Raw genomic sequence first — 17166 nt, 5'->3', positions numbered from 1 at the left:
CCGAAGTCTTTACCAGAGGGAAAGGCTCCATCAGCTTCAGCCAATGTTTGAAATTTGCTGCTCTGAGTTTCCTCTGGCATCGACTTCATCGCAGAATGAAAAACGCAACGTGTTTTGTTTATTTTCTAAACCCACATTCTTACAAGCAAAAAGCCCGAACTACAGCCCTGGGATTTGATCCCCAGAAACAAATCCCACTTTAAACTAATTGGGCAAACCTCTGCTTTTCAGCAAAAGCAACGAAGAGGGTGCAGTAGAGTTTTCTAGCCCTACTGCAGAAGGATCATGTCCCTCCTGGTCCACAGGAACGGTCCATGGGATTTGGGAACTTGAACCCGAAAAGTTACTCACTGCTAATCAGCGCTAAGTAAAACATAATGTCTTAAAAGTAGCGTGGAGAAGATGCAGTAGCTTTGAAGCTGCATTGCAATTACGCGGAGAGTGGGCAAGCAGCGTCCTGGCTGGTTTTATTTGAGCTCCATGTCCCAATAAAACAGCCCCCGCCCCTCCCCCTTCCTCTCCCACCCCTCAATTATTGAAAAGCTGAGCACAAAAAACAAAAATACCGAAGGCCAAAAAAGCAGACGGCAGTGCACTAGCTCCAAAGGTCTGGCCCCTCGCTTGAGGCCATAATTAATTTGAGATTTATTTTTATTGGAGAACTCAGTCTCGTCTGACCTTAGCCAAACAAGACTTCAGCTAGACCCTTGATGCGCTTGAATGGAACAGAATATTTCTCTCTAACTTCTCTTCAGGCATCTGTGCCTGCTTTGAATTTGTTCCTCAGACTTCATATATTTGGAGATTTGCAGGAAAGATTTTAAGCGTTTTTCCCCTTCAGCATTCACTTTTTCTTCCCGTTTTGCTCCCCTTTCTCGCCACATAGGGTTGGAAACGCATATGGAAGGCTGGAATACAAAATCCACTGGTTCCAGCATACTGGTGGGGGTCGTTTTTCTGTAAATCGTGAAAAAAACGGAGCCATTAGGAGATCGCAGAGCTGAGGAGGGATTCGGCTGCTTAAATGCTGGTATCCGAAGGGGCCGGAGTCACTGAGTGTAAAATCTTGTCCCCTGTGCCCGAGTGTGGTTCTTTTTAGAAAGCCTCAACATGCCACATTTCCAGGAGAAACGGCGTTTCTCCTGCGATTTCTACTGAAATCCAAACAGTATTTTGAAAGTAAAGCGGGGGTAAAGCAATGCCAGCCCTTCCCCACGCAGTGCTTGCCTTCAGCACGGGTAAAAATCAGGCAGGATTTGTTGGGTACCAGGAAATGGAAGGGGATTTTGTCTCTTTAAAACAGAGAAGCGGCTGCAAACAAGAGCTAAATCCTTAAGCAGCATGTTGTCGGGATACATTGCTGAAGTCTAACAACGGCGTTTCTGCCTCAAAATGAGAACGATTCGGTGCACACACAGATTAACCATCACTCCGTGTGAGACTGACGTAGGAACTGATAGAAGCCCATACCCGCAAAGCTGCTGCAATCCCCCGTTCTCTGGGTGTCCTGATGGTGTCCTCCTCAGCCCAGGTGTGAGGACCAGGAATTCTGCGGGACGCCGTGAATTGCAGAGGAGGGGAAAAAAAATAACAATTAAAAAAAGGAAAGAAAAGAAAAGAAAAAAGGCAGAACCAGGTAAGGATAGCCTCAGTAGGAACAACATTACTTGAACTACAAGAAAAAAAAGTCCATGAAGTCTGATTTTCCCCTTGTCTGCGGGGCACAGCCTCTCTAGATGTCCTTAAGTGAGTGCTGCAGGCTCCTGCCCGCTCTCCACAGCCGCGCTTCCAGCATCCGTGTATCCCTGAGCGCCTGTGGGATGCAGCCAGGCTAATAATCCCTCGGTTGGTTCCTTAGCTATCCTCTCTGCCGCAAGATTTCTGTTGAAAAATAATCACAGTCATAGATACTAGGATATTCTTTCCACACAACCTGTGCCCGGAGCAACCTCTGGCTGCTGTTGTTTCAGTGGTAGAGATAGTGTCCGTGCCAGGTTTGTCAGTAGCCTTCGCATTACCCTCTCCAAAGAAAATCCCACTGTTTTGTCCTTCAAGAGAAAAAAAAATAATAAAAAAAAACTCTCTTCAGGGCTTCTGTAAACTTTCCAGGCAGAGGGAAAGCAAGAACAAACCAAATATTGTTTCCAGCCACCCGGACTATTTTGCCTCCATGAATATGCTTCTTTGTACGGTACCACAAACATTATGGCTGCATGAAATCCATTTTTAAAGGGAGAAGTCCTGTACTTGCACGATGGATCCTTCTTCCCGTCTCAGGGAGCCGAGTTTGTCTTCGTGCCCGTTCAGAGGTCTGACCTGGAGACCATTTCCTGCACAAGTCTTCCCAGAGGAATCCTGTGTCTTAAGGTTGGTTACCCCTGGGAAAATCATCCGCAGCGAGGTTCTCCTTGGAAGGGGAAGGCGGAAGTCCTCAGCGCAGCTGAGAAGCAGAACACGAGCCGGCGATATGGTGGTGTTGTGGCTCTCTAGACAAGAGGGTCTTCCCAGGCTACAAGGGCGAGAAGTGCGATCTCCCCACTGCAGGAACACTTCACAGATACTTAAGATTGGAAGAGACCATTAACGCCCTCTTCTTGCACTTCGCTTTCAAACTCTCGCTTCTACTGCTGGTACCCCGAGCGGCCTAAGGAACGTACCTCGGCTGGATGTTGCCGCAGGGCTAAAGAAAAGCGCTAGAGAAAAGAATCACGGAATCACAGGGGTTGAAAGGGACCTCTGGAGACCATCTAGTCCAAACCCCCGCTAAAACAGGCCTGCTACAGTGGATTGTAGCACCGAGAAGTTACTCCTGTATTGCCTTTACACACATATCCGAGCACAGACTGGCGATACAGAAGAGGAGTGAGAATTGCTTTGGCCCATAGCAGTGTGTGGCAATGGTAATAATTAAAAATTCAGCATGGAAAGGTCATGTTGCTCTGCTTATAGTCCTAATGCTTTCCATATCCTTGCAGTACGGATTCCAGTGCTGTCTTTTAAAATTTAATTTCCCAATTATATTACATGTTTTGTTCTCAAAGTCAAATACTCATGTTTAGATGAAATTAGCACCCTCTGATATATGGTAAATTGTTAACTACTATTAGCTACTTGCAGATCAGTAAGTATCGTAATGGTACGCAGAATAGAAATAATTTATCAAGAACACTGAAGAAATGAGTAAGGATCATAAATATTTTGTAACACTTAGGAATTTCTACTCCACTGTTGCATTAAGGCTCAGACAAGAAGGGTGCACAAGAGAGAATGTGTGCTGTCATGAAGTTAAATAGGATCTTATAACAGTGCTTTAGCTGCAGATCCATATGTCGTATGATGTAAATCAAGGTTACAACACTGGTAAGTCAGGGTGACTCAACATAAACCACCTCTGTTAAAACAAACCATTTTAAAATTCAAAACCTCTACTTCCTCCCTCTCCAGTGTCCTACCCCATGCTTTTGCGTTTTGAAAAACGTGGTTAGGAAGCTGTGTGGCCTGAGGGTGATAACTGGTTGTTTTGTACCTCAGGGGTATGGCACCAAACTTGTTCCTCCTAAACCTCCTGTGGAACATCATGCTTGTAAATTCCTCTCATTTACAACAAATAGAGATGAGCTGCTCTTCTGAACAAAGCAAAGAATAAACTCAATACTTATATATACCATGCATTTGTTGAGAACTTTTTGAACTTTGACATTGATCCCAATCCTGCTTTCCTTCTGTGTGATGAAAGCACTGTATCAGTCATCAGCCGGGACTCCATAAAAAAATAGAATTCATCTTTCCCATAGTTCAAACTTCTGAAGAAGGAATGGCATGAAGGAAAAAGAAAAGAAAAAGAAAAAAGAAAAAGGGAAAAAGAGAGATGTTGGTAGAGAGAAAGAGTTGGAATTAAACTTCTTGCTTTTTAAATGTCTCATTTACCACAACTTGGTAAGTCCTCAAAGATGAGTGTAGAGAAGCAGGAAAGAGAAAGCAAGTGTTATCTAAAGCCGAACAGGGCTTCCTTCTTACACAGCACTTTCATCCACACTTTAAAGATGGAGAAATTGAAACAGAGTTCAAGTGCCTTGCTCAGGAACACCAATGCCAGAAGGGACTGGGTCAGTACACAGGTTTCCTGACTATCTGCTTGGATCGTGAGTCACTGTCATTTCTACAAATAAGCCAGTCTCAGTCAGCATCACTATGTGGGCCCTGAATTCACTGAAGTCAGTGAAAACCATCATCAAACTCAGAGGGGCCAGAGACTGACATAATCTGTGTGTTCAAGGTTCAGATTCTCCAGCATTTAAGCATATTCTTACTTCTAAGGGCAACTTTGTTGACCTCAAGGAGCGATGCAGGTACTTTCTTTGCATCACTGGTACTGAACTGCTCAACAGAAAACTTTACAGTTCCATAGGAGATGTCTCCTTTGCCTTCAGAAGGACTTCAGATCAGTCCTAAGAGCTTTCTTTCAAAACTCTGCTGAGTTTTTAAGCACAGGAACAAATTATTTCCCCAGTGACATTGGTGTGAATGAAGCTTTGCAGACAAAATACCAAAGACAAGGCCCCTGCCCAAAATGATGGCAGCTGATGATGAAGGGCTGTAAGAAGAGGCAGAGTTCAGCATCACACAGCCCACTCATCCCACCACTGCTGAGACACTGAGTGAATGTCCAGCTGTAGGAGTTCTTCCTGGTGGATAAAACACATACTTATCTAAAGAGAGCTTTGTCCAAGCACATTGCCTGAAGGATTATACATAATGAGAGGGCTATGCTGACACAGTTATGGATTGACTCACTCAGTCTTGGTGGAATATTAAGCTATTTAGGCCCGGATCTTGGTTCCACTTAATTCAAAAGGAATCTTGCTACTAACTGCAGTGGCAGCTGGATCTTGCCTCACAATAAAACGCAATAATACCATAATATAGGATGTCAAAGGGCCTTCATCTCTTCATTGTAAACAGAACACATCTAAGATCATTTGCCATACATAGGAACACCAAAAAGAAGTCAATCCTAAAGCTGGGCACAGGCTGCATCATTTATTTCTTTACTTGAACATGTACTGAATCCGCTTTCTTGAGACTTTAATTTCATTTGTTATGCATGGAGTTTATGTTCTTCCAGAATCTGGTCCAAAGCTATATGAATCTAATAAGCAAAATTAAATCATCAACTTTCCCTGAAACATTGAGTTATGAGTACGATCTTAGGGGGATATTAACACAGTCTGGAATCTTGACCATTCCTGGTGTAATTCCCTCTAGAAACGTTATCCAGAACGATGCACAAGTTCACCCAACCAGGGAATGCAAGTAATTCTACGTGACCTAGGATCCTTCCCACCAAGCTTGCATTTCCGATACTAATATCTCTAAAACACTGCTGGCAAAATGATCTGTAGCCTAGGGATTCTACACAGAAATCATTCAGGGAATCACTTCCAATAAGGTGTATGCACATGAAAATCACAATTGACACATGGATCACTGACTAAGGGAAAAGAAAAGAAAGAGACAGAGAAAACTCCTGTAATAAATTATTCATTACAAATTATCCACCCAGCTCTAGTTAACACCCTTCTGCAGTTCTTCAGCCTGGGAGAGAAGGCGTTTGTGTTTTAGATTTTCCCTAAGTGCTGTTGCATGCCGGGTTTGCCTTAAACGTGTAACCCAGATGTCCCCGGCTTGGTTTATTTACATTCTTGGGAACTGTTGTGGTAAAAAAACTATATGATGTCAAATATAATATAGCGCTCAATTGAGTTATAAAGGGGCAAGGCTGTGCCGGCTCTTCTTTGGAATTTGTTTTAATCTTATGAAAGAGCTAGAAGTGGCACATTGAAATACATTCTCAGATTTACATTTTAATTTTAAAAAATGCACATACATTATCAATGATTAGAATGCAAGTTCTAGTAGCCTGTGGCAGTATCCATTACTAGTAATACCAATTGAAGCCAATTTTCCTACAGAATTATATGGAAGAATTGATTGAGGAAAACTAAGTGATGCTGTGAAAGAAATGCCAGTTTTACAAAGCATTGCCTGGTGTGACAATCCATTTCTTCAGTAACTGAAAAAGATGTTTTGCTTCAATGCAATCAATACTTTTTCCCTTCCAAATCTGTTTAGAAACATACAATACAAAACCAGAACTTTTCATATCATCTTCATATTGAATTCAGTGGCTGGTGTGGCAGAGGAGTGATACTAAATGAAGTTTAGCTTTAGTCCAATATTAAATGGTACCTAGGAAATCAGAAAATTGGAAGCCAATTTAAGAAACTGCTATGATATAATAACAGTAGCACACCACTACTATCATACTGGTTCCAGAGGAACAAGCCACTACTATCATTTGATTAAGGACAGACACACAATAATAGTGGTTATAGTATAATCCACAAAGCCAAGCATCAGTGCATTATACAGGACAAGAGCACTTTAACATATTGTTACTCTCTTATGATTCAGCTTTGGATTCAGTCCTGCCTACTCCCAGTACTATAACTGCTATCCTAACTCCTCTTTCACTGAGGGTTTTTTTTCTTCCCTACTAAGTTCAATGGGAATGGGAAAGAAACTTTCAATCAATAGAAACAATCGCAAATTTTTGAAGGATTGTAATTTTTGACATTACCTGTTTAAAGATGCTGTCATGTCTTACCTTGACGTAAGACGAAGTGTCTGGTACAGTCTGAAACATCCTTACGTGTTTAGCAGATATTTTAAAAGGTCCTAAAATTGATCTGAAATTCAAATAGAAAGTAAAGTCTTATCTATCTATATAGGAAAGTAAAAAAAAAAAAAAACAACAACTAAGTATTGTTTACAAAGTAAGGCTAGTACTATTATTTAAAGAGTAAAGTCATCAAGAATTTAAGTGTACTCTTGAAAGAAAGGACACAGATAAACGTCCACCGCAGTAACTAAATGTCAAGTGTTAGATAGAACTTCACAAAGCAGGGCTTTGCTTCCATGTTTAACAACAGTTTGTTTGCTTTTGCATTTGGATTTTTCGCCCCCTCAGGAAAAGTGCCTTCTTCACTTTTGGCGAGAGCAGAGGGAAACGTCTGACATTTGATTAACTGAATTTCTTAGCCAACAATTAAAAGCCATCTGAAATACTCATGTTTTCATGTCGAGGCTAGTTAACCCTATTGACTTGTATCCAAGGGTTTCACTTGGCTGAACGAGGGACAAGTTGCCTTTCGTGGCTCATTGAAACCATGCCGAGCCATTAGCCTGCCGGCCTCTATTGATTTAAAGAACCTTTCTCACCAATAATAATTAAACAATAAATTTTAAATATAGCGAACGGAAATATGATTCCACATAGCAGTAAAAACCCGCAGATGTCAATCTCAGTCCTTCCATTTCGGAGAGTGCCATTTCTCAAACACAGCACTACTTTATCTCAGCCTTGCATCAGTGCAGTGCATCTGTTTTGCTGTATTTCTAAGACTTGATGATCTCCCGACGAACAGGTTTTTGCCTCTCTCCCTTACCCCTCTAGTCATCATTGCAGAGATTAACTACAACCGTGGAAAACGTAAAGCTATGTGGGAAAATGAATCTGTAGTCACTGCAAAGTCTGACAACTTTTTCTGCCCGTTTCACTCAGGATTTGTAGTTCCCTTTGAACGCGCCAGAGAACGATTAGCTTGCTGTAATTAGTGGGTCGTTAAAAGCACGAACCCCCCTCTTAGCATACAGCTTTAAGTGCTGCCGTTCTGCCGCTATTTTCCAAGGGGTGGGTCGGTGCTTCCAGGATTTACCGCGGAAAACTACAGAATGAGAAATAGACGCAGAGCGTTGCGGATGAGCGCGCAGTGCGGTGCGCCCTTCCCGGTGCCGGCACTCCCTGCGCAGCACTGCGGAGCTGCAGCTGCTTTGGAGAGAAGCAGAGGAAGGAGGAAAAAGGCAAACAGCCCAACAACTCTGGAAAATAACAGTTCTCTATCTGCACGCCGCCCCCCTTTTATTGATTTTTAAAGCATTTATTACGCGGCCAGCTGGCACAGAAGGGCAACTGATTATAAAATCGGCAATGTGTTTCTGATAAGTACAATTCTTTTTTTCTGTCGTCCTCCCTCCTAACACATTCCAGTTTCTTTTGCTTCTGAACTTACAACGGGGGGTGGGGGTAGACAGAGTCGAGGGACAAGGCAATTTTCCTTAGCCAGTAAATTTTCTAGGGTCAAGGATTCCCGTCTCAGTTTCCCCTGCTCCCCTTTTTACCCCTCATCAGCGCTCCCCACCCCCGCTCACCTCCCTCGTATAATTACGCGTGTTCGTATAAATAAATACATCTGCATATTTGGAACCAGCCTTAAGAAGTCTGCTGTGGATTATTTATCAATCGCGTTACCCTGCCAGCATCAGTAGAAACATTAAAGGGCCTCTTAAACTACTTTTAGATTCACCTCTTGCTTAGTCTTATTACTATTATTTAAATGACTCACCTTTGATACCCTTTCCCCTCAACCAGTGGCAGACCAGTTTGTAAAGATCCAGGTTGAGACCAAAATCAAAACTCCCCACCAGCTGTGGGTTACTACTCTGCCGCTGCAGTTTTGCAAAGGAGAGATTAAACTTGTTAGATCCAAAGCAGCGCTGGAGTTAGAATTCCCAGCCCATCCAGACAGGCTGCATCAACCAGGCATTTCCTCAGGGGGCTTCTGCAGCGCTCGCAGCTCCAGTATGTGCTTTCCTTTCCCTCTCTTCCGTGCCCTCTACTTTTCATTTGATTTCCGTTTTCCCCTTATCAATATTTCAGCTGCTCCCCCAGATTAATCACGGCTATGTGACATCTTCGCCCACTGAGCCTGTCTGGCGCTACTTGCGACTTTAAAGAAGAAGGAAAAGGAAAAAAAAAGAAAAAAAATCACAACTTTCTTAAAAAAATACTGCTGAGGAGTCAAGCCGAAAAGAGACGCTGAGTGGAGCTCAAGTGCTACTTTAAATCCCCCTTTTAAATAAGGAAGTTTCAAATATCCGTTTTAAAATCATCGTTCCTTACTTTGCGCTTTTTTCCCCTGACTCTTACCTTGAAAACAGTTAACCCGTTTCCCTCTGAATGAAAACTGCAAATAGCACAGGCTGCATTCAGCGGGTTGTGCAGACCCGCACGGTTGGAGAGGCGAGAAGGAACCATCTCCAGCCTATTCTGCACCAGATCAATAATTTCTCTCTGCAAGCCAAGACCTCCAGACCCTCTGAGCTGCTTAATAACCCCCTATCAAACAGAAATACTTTTAGGGAGAATAAGAAAAAAACGTCAAGCGAGGGATGTGTTTTCCCAGCAGTGTCATGCTCCTGGTGCGTATTGCCATCTCGGAAGGGCTGGCGTGCAATATTTTGCACTAACCTGGGGGAGAAACTTCCTAGGATTTTCATACGATATCGATGTTCAATGTAACCCCAGAAGGGTTACCAAAACTATTTGTAAAATGTCCTTCCAATCTCTATTCTCTTTCTCTCTTTCCCGTCTTTGCCCCAAATTCCAACATATTGAAACATTTTTCTCCTTAATAAGAGGAACATATAAAGTGAAGGGGTGAAAGGGCAACTTGGGAGCCGTGCCTAGAGCTCCGCACACAATTTACTCTCTGCTAGACGAGCCGTTTAGCATTCCTCCCAATTTCCAAGGAAAACAGACTCAGACCTGTACCTAGTGGCCAGGGACTTCGCCAGAGCCACTTTTTAATATAGAAATTCTTCGGATTCTTTGTTATTATTGTTGTTGTTGTTTTTGTTAAGCGAGAGAGTTTCCTAGGCACGGTAAGGTAAGCACCTGGGATTTTAGGAGGAAGATCTCGGGAAGATAACATCCGAGGGAAGGGAAAACCAGCGCTGCGGGGGGACCGGCGAGGTGTGCGGGAGGGGCAGCGTCTGCGGGGATCCACATAAAATCGGCGTTGTCATTTTTTTTCGTGGCTTTAAAAAAAATCACACGAATCGGGTTAAAAACGAGCCTTAATCTCATTATTCGGTGGGGACGCGAACACCTCTTAGTACACCCTCACAAGCGAGCCAGCTAGCGACCGAATCAGATCACATTTCAAAGTCATTTTTCAGTCTTTTCTCACGTTTCCACGTGTGAATTACAAAAACCACGTCGCTGAAGAGGAACCCCGAGGGCGTACTGCTGTGCTAACAAACTCCTCTTCCCAGTGCTTTGTCGAGGGGCAGCTAACGGGCACCCGTATCCCTCCCCGTGCTCTTTCCCCTCAAATTTCCCTTCTTTTAAGCAAACGCGCTCAAAATCTCAGCCTACTTCCAGCAGAGATATATACACGGGACCACTGGGCGCGGCACCTATTAAACTGCAGTGAAATAAACTTTAAAGGCTGGCGTTAACAAAAAGTTGGGATGTAAAGAACCTAAAAGTTGAGGGGAAATGCTTCCCCTGAACCCCGAGCTGCTTTTGCCTCTCCTTGTAATCAAACCCCGCAGTCCAGCCGAGGAACCCATGTGGCTAGTTGTAGTCATCTTGGGAGCTTTACTAGCCCAAAAGAAAATTGCTGGCAAATTGGAAACAGCTGCAGCATGGGACAGCAACCCGCCCCAACCTCCCAACCCCCGAGCGGAGAAAGTTACAGCAGTTTTGTTTACTCAAATAGCTTCAATACAGACATGACATCTCAAGTTTTCATCAACAAACCCTAGGTGACTTGTATGTAAGCAACATTTCAACATTCATCACCGGCAGTGATTTTTAAAGACGCCTATGAAATCTCTCCCTCTCGCACATCCGCGCTTCCACCTCACTTCTGTGGCAGCTGTTCCTGCCTGTGCTATGCCCCTTTAACGGGGTGCTAGCAACACAAACAGTGACTTGAAACCCACAAAGAATTTTATCCAAGGGGGGGAAAGCTGACAAGTGCTCGATTCTCATAAGCCTGTTGGACAATTGCTAGAACAAATGAAACGGTGGAAAAGCTCAGAGCCCTGCAAAATGTGCTCTTTTCATGTTTTCTATTTATTAGATATGTTAAGAGAAAACAGACTCATATGAGTCCCAAATGTAGGCAGAGTATTAAAAGAGGCATGTGTATGCTCCAGCAATTACAGCTGAATTTGATTAAAAACGTCATGAGGACTGCAAAAGCAGGAGTTACCTGATACACTAACCCTGAGGTTGCTTTAGGATGAATTATAACACAATTCATTTTATTTTAATAGGTCACTATAAGATTAACTGTTTAAGGATGGAGCTGTGCTATAAATGTTTACATCAAACCAGAAATAAGCAAGCTTTACTTTCTGGTTGTTTAGAAATAATGTTTATTACATTTTAAAATTCCTCAACATGTTAATTAGAAATAAGGGGAAAGTATGTGAAGTCAAAAGGAGTTCCAGTGCTTGACATATAACCACACACACACTTCTGTGCTTCAGTTTCTCTTTCCTAAGAGGAAAATGTGGTGATTTTTAACTGGCCATCATCATTTCCACATGCTATGGGTAAATAACAGCAATGACTTTTTTTCCCCTTATTTTTCTCATGGTCTTGCTCCAAAATCTGAAGGCCATTAGCAACATGGGCCCAAGGTATCCAGATGGGCCAAAGCCTGCTGTGATTCTCTCTTAATAGTCCACTGAAATCAACCACCAGGAAAATCTGTGTGTTTGGGTGGAAGAGACCTTAAAGACCCACCTGAGACTAAGAGGCATAATTACACACGCATGATGAACTTCAACACATCTTCCTACTCTCTGTTCCCAAAGCAGTGCACATTTCTCTGAACTTGCTTTTGCTATTACAAAGACATCTCACAGATAGGTCCAAGAGACCAAACCAAGACAACCTCATAAATTTCCTCTTCAAGAAAGAAAGGCTGAAACAGAGAATTGTCATGGAGAGATGTTCAGCTTTTTTTTTTTCACCCAGTATACTGCTGGAAAGTATTTGGATGAGATGAAAACCCCTCTGTATCTGCAAATGTGTGTGTGTTTGCTATCTTTAAGCAACACACGATAAGATAGGTACTTGTGCATGGTTGGAACTCCGAGGAGCAGTCATAAACAGCAGTCATATTAAGAGCATTGGTGAAATCAAAATATTAATTCTAGATGCAATTCCCACCTGCTAATATTTATTTTCATCTACAATCAACAAGCAGGTCAACTCTAGAAATTTAGTGTGAGAAGAAACTTCTGTGAGGTGGAAGAGAAAGGAAGCGATCACCTCAGAACAGTTTCAGAGAAATCAGCAAGACCCATTTCAGTGAAGACAGGCTCTTTCATTTGAAGTAGCCAATGCAACTAAAAGCACTTGGATGAATTCCACTGGAAATCATCACAATTGCTATAAATATTTGGGAGAAAACATTTCAGCTTTGATAAACCATCTTCTACCATGAAAAACACATTTGAAAAATAATCGTGTTTCACTCAGGTGTCATATGAACAATGATTTTCATTAGTACATTAAAGTAAATAATAAATGATAAAACTATTATCACAACAACAACAAACAGTTTTAGTTACGGAGTTAAAACTGGGGGATAGAAAAGAGGGACTTGGCATAATTGTTAGATTATGTATTTTTCTTGAAAAAGGAATGTTGGGTGAAAGTTCACATGTCTCTCAGGAGTTCAACATTCTGCTCAGTGAGAACAAGAGCCTCTTACTCTTGCTGAGCTGTCTCAGTTTGAGCAGTGTTACTGGTTGGGCTATGTGACTGATGTTCATTAGGAAGCCAGAAGAAAGTGTGGTGTTGCTTTTTGGTTTTAAAAGCACGATCATTTACAAAACCATTTGAATTTTCACCCATCATTTATAAATGTTTCGGAGAAATTATCTACAATCAGTAGGATGTGATGTAACTCTCCTGTTAACCATGCTCGGTTTGTGAATGGACTTGTATGTTTCTCAGTTAACGTGTATGGTTTTATTTTGATTTTCTTACTAGACCTTAGAGCTACTTTCCTGCAGATAGGTTAAGGGGTATATAAATGTTATAACAAAAAATGTTTCCTGACCTCAATACAGATTAATAGACAAAAGGACAGGAAGGAGAGTTTAAGAACTAGGTGGTATGACCTTAAGGCACAGGAAAGCATCTTGATGTCAGAAAGTGGGACAGAGATCTTTGCAAAACTGTTATGCCACGCAGGCTCTGATCCTCCTGGCTGATCCCCAGCAGCCCTTGTGTGGAGCCTCAGCTTTGCTGAGACTTTGTGACTGTAGATGTGAGCTGTGTGATGTTTTTATTGCTGCAATTTTTGCATTCAGGTCCTTCTGGGTTCATAAAGTGACCAAATACCAGCCAGCCAAAGCTGTCTCTGCAGAGGTGTACCTAAGCAAGCTGTGATGGGCTGCCATCTATCCTACACCCAACACAAGGTCTTCAGATACAGACTGGTCATACTGAAATTGCTTTTGAGGCAGGAATACCTGAGGCAAATGCTGCAGGTGTATCTGGGGTGAAGGCCACAGCGTCAGGTGGTGCCCGGAGCCTCTTTTTTTTCACACAGCTGGGATGTCTTCAAGCTTGCTGAGGGACAAGGAGACCTGCTGGGGAGAGCTGTGACCCCTGAGAGGAGGGAGGTCTGTGCTGTGAGGTCCCTGTGACCTCTGGAGAGTCAAGGGAGAGCAAGCGGGACCATGACGGGGGCTCCGCAGCCATCACACAAAATGGCGGCAGAGCGGCGGGAAGCCTTCCCGCCCTTGGCGGTGGTACACGTGATTGGCTGTTCTCCACCAGAGGGCGGGCCCAGGCCACAAGCAGCCAATGGGAAGCACAAGTCTCCTCGCGCCTCAGGACATGGCCGCCATGCAACCATGGAAGCACTGTGCTGCATTTCCATAATTTCCCACTTTCCACCCCAACCCCTCTGCTCCCACCTTGTCTGTTTCACACCTCCGTCTTGCTCCCTGTCAAGCTCTTGAAGCTTGCACGGGGCTAGTGGGATTCTGCAGCTCGCCGAGAACCTCCCCGGTTAATTTTGGCCATAGCTCCTGGAGTAGCTGCTGCACAGGCGAGGCTAGGCAGCTGTGAGGACACATGTGGAGCTCTAAAGGGCCTCCGTCTGCTCTGGTGTCTGCAGAAAAGCAAACAAACATGCAGATGTGTCAGTTCTTTCTTTTCAGAGCTTGATTTCTTAGAACATCTCGCCTCATATTTGGGCCAATGGGGATGGTAAAAGAGGGGAGCAGGAGTGAAGAGAGCAAGGAGTCAGCTCCACCAAAAAGCAGTGCAAACAGCTGAATGCATGAAAAAAAAAAGGGGGGTGGGGGGAAGAATTAAAGAAAAATAAATGGCTAAAACAGGAGCTTGACGTGATTCCAAATGTTTTGACATGGAGGCATGTTTCCCATTCCACTTCTCTACAGAGAAGGTTTCTCTTCGAATTAGATGAACCATAAAATAAAAAGGAAATTTAGAACAACACAGTAAAACAGTGTTTTACAGCCCTTTCCACAAAAGGTTTTCCCTTGAAGAGTTCTTATACCTTGGGCCTTGTCTACGCACTATCATCAGACAGCTTGGAGTACACCAGTCAAATTAAAGCATTTCAGTGCCCGCTCCTCCTGAGCATGGCTGCAGCTCTTTTGGTATAAAGGTGCTTTATGTGAAAATAACTATTCCCATATGGAAAGGAGTGATGATTTGGGAAATCTCTGCTTAATATTATGAAGTGCTTGCTGTGAGCATTTGCTGTGTTGTGAATGGATTAATGTCAGTGCATATCCCCATTGGTTGGGGGGACTCCAGGACATCCCTACCAGAACAAAGACAATGGAAAGTGCTGAGCTCAACAGGCTTTGGTTTGATCTGAGGTTTCTGGGACAGAGATTGTCTCAGATAAGAAGAAAGTAATGTTCTTCCCTGTTCAAGGAAAGGAGATGGAAGAAAAGCAAATTTGCCCCAGATAACAATAGTGTGGGAGGGATGGAACAGGGGTTTGAAGGAGATTCACAGGGGAAGGTGTGCAGGTGAAAAAGGAATCTGTGTGAAGGAGAAGGAAAGGACTGGTCTGCTTTTGTATGAATGGTTAAGAGCATTGAAAATTATGATTAGAGGTGCCTGGACCAGGGACACTACCTGGAGCACTGGTTAGTCTCTGGTGTCTGGAGCACACAAACTTCTAGAGATGTCAGCTCACTGCTGCAGTCAGATGTGTGCTGGGACTATGATAACAGGGGGAGGCAAACTGAAGATGCTGAATAGATTAACTACAGAATAATAGTCCCAAATGAAAGGCTGCTCCGGTATATGATAAAAACAAACAAATAAAAGAGCTAGGCCTGTACAAAATCTGTGATGATCCAGGTTTTTCTACACCTGGTAACTGTCAGAAATCCATGTCACTGTGGTCTCCAAAAGTCAAAGGAGATTAATTCTTGCAAAGGAACTTGCAGCTCTTATATAGGTGAGATTAGTCTCAGCTACAGTCTTCTGAATCCAAAGCCAGTTCACTGGAATTACTTTGGGTGTACACTGGTGTCCCTGAGATCAGAATCAAGCACATATTAGAGGAAATACAAAGTAAATAATTATAGAAATGGCCTTCTGCACTGCCCTGACAAGGTTTTTCTTTGAGCCACATCCTGTGCTGGTGTCCTGGCACCAACTTCTTGTTTATGCAGCTTATCAAAGAGTAGAAGCCGTGACACTCAGACCTGGCCTGACCATTTCAGGGGGCAGTGATGGTTAGATTTGTTTCCTGTGCTGGGCAGTTGGTGTGAGTTACTTAGATGTGCATTGTGACAACAGGGAGAAACATTTCCTGAGTCCTTTCTTCTGTTTTACAGAAACATCAGCTCGTGTTTCCCACTCAGTAGCTAAGACATGAAAAGTATGTAATAAATTACAGATTTTAAGGTTTAAAAAAAAAAAAAAAAAAAAAAAAAAAAAGGCCATCTCTCCTGAAGGACATGGTTTACAATATTTTTCCAGCTTAGAAATAACCTTCAGAGCATGGAGACATCTTCTAGTCGGGCTTTGAGGGGAAGACTATGTAACTTCACTTTTTCTTTTTTTCTTTACTTAGCAGCCATACTTAGAGATAGCTTTTTGAGCTGTCTAGAACAATGTGAATTACTATTCTCTGATAAAACCAACCCAGATATTTTTGTCTTTGAAATACATTGCAGATGAAACCTACACACTTTTCCAGTTACTATCACAAACCTTGTCCACATGAGGATAAAAGGTGATTATAAAAATATCCTATCGACCATATGAACAGCTACTACCTCGTCCTGTTGGTACCAGGCCACATTGCTCTAGGTGGCATATGGACAAAGACCAGATGATGCTCCAGGCCCAGAGAGCTTCTAGATTTACCCAACACATTATAAAACTTTGTAGTGTGATAGAGTGACCCGCGAGCTGCTGTTGAAACCAGCATGTGCTCTGCAATCCATGAAAATCAAGCAGTTATTTTAGGAGCCAAGCTATGGATCTAGGAATATAAATTTGTGCTCCTAATTGGAAAATATTCTGAGTCTATAAAGAGATCAAGTTGTTTCCCTTCTCCATCCCTGGCATGAACCCCCCTGAACAATTACAAGCGAATCCCCTTTAAGTGCTCCTGTTTGCTGCAGGAACTGAAATTGTGACACAGAGTCACTCATCCTTGGGTCTTTAGAGGTGTCCGGTTGCTCACTCAACTTGTTGATTCTGCTCCAGTCACCAGCACTATTTCCTGGACTTATCTCACCCACCAGATTTCCCTCCTCTCTCTCCCTCCTGTGGCTCATAAACACTTGAAATCTACTGTAAACCCAATCTAGACTCACAGCTTGTTGTGAGTACAAGCAGCAGCAGATAGCAGGAGATAAGGAGAGAGGCGACATTGTCTTTTTCCAGCCTCCACTGAGAATTCACTTTTAAATCTGAAAATTGTTTGCTTAAGGAAAAGGAAACGTGCATGTGTGTGCTGGGGGGGCAGCGAGAGAGGGAAGAAGAGGAAGGGAGCTGTTTTGGAAACCAAATTGGGTTTTATGAGATGGAGGATTGATGGAGATTGATGAAGGAAGTTCAGTGGAGGTTCCAGTGCAACAGGCGCTTGTCAACCATGTGCTCCTGTTATCCTGCCTGTTCCTAAACACTGGACCATTCCCAAGGGGAAGGTGGTGTTTCCACAACGAAGTGCTTGGATGACCATCTCCTTCTAGGCTCCCTAAGGCCAAGTTTTGCCAGAGTGACAC

At 43.1% G+C, this 17166-nt stretch overlaps 1 protein-coding gene across 3 annotated transcripts in view; it reads right to left on the bottom strand.

Annotated features, from left to right (window-relative positions):
• FLI1 (Fli-1 proto-oncogene, ETS transcription factor) overlaps positions 1-13664 on the bottom strand; it is an 88722-nt gene extending 75058 nt beyond the window's left edge. The window contains exons 1-2 of one of the 3 annotated variants that reach the window (XM_046903746.1): positions 13405-13664; positions 6668-6749 (exon numbers count right to left, since the gene is read on the bottom strand). In XM_046903746.1, coding sequence (XP_046759702.1) covers positions 6668-6706 — 39 coding nt within the window. In that variant the 5' untranslated portion in view covers positions 6707-6749; positions 13405-13664. Of the gene's footprint in view, positions 1-6640; positions 6750-8465; positions 8938-13404 lie in introns of those variants that run through there. The other 2 variants (XM_015297986.4, XM_015297987.4) reach the window with 2 other exon arrangements.
• Between the last annotated feature and the right edge of the window lie 3502 nt (positions 13665-17166).

The sequence above is a fragment of the Gallus gallus genome, chromosome 24, assembly GCF_016699485.2.
Source record: "Gallus gallus isolate bGalGal1 chromosome 24, bGalGal1.mat.broiler.GRCg7b, whole genome shotgun sequence".
NCBI lineage: Eukaryota > Metazoa > Chordata > Aves > Galliformes > Phasianidae > Gallus > Gallus gallus.
The sequence above is the reverse complement of the archived record's forward strand: the minus strand, read 5'-3'. Positions and strand labels throughout refer to the sequence as shown.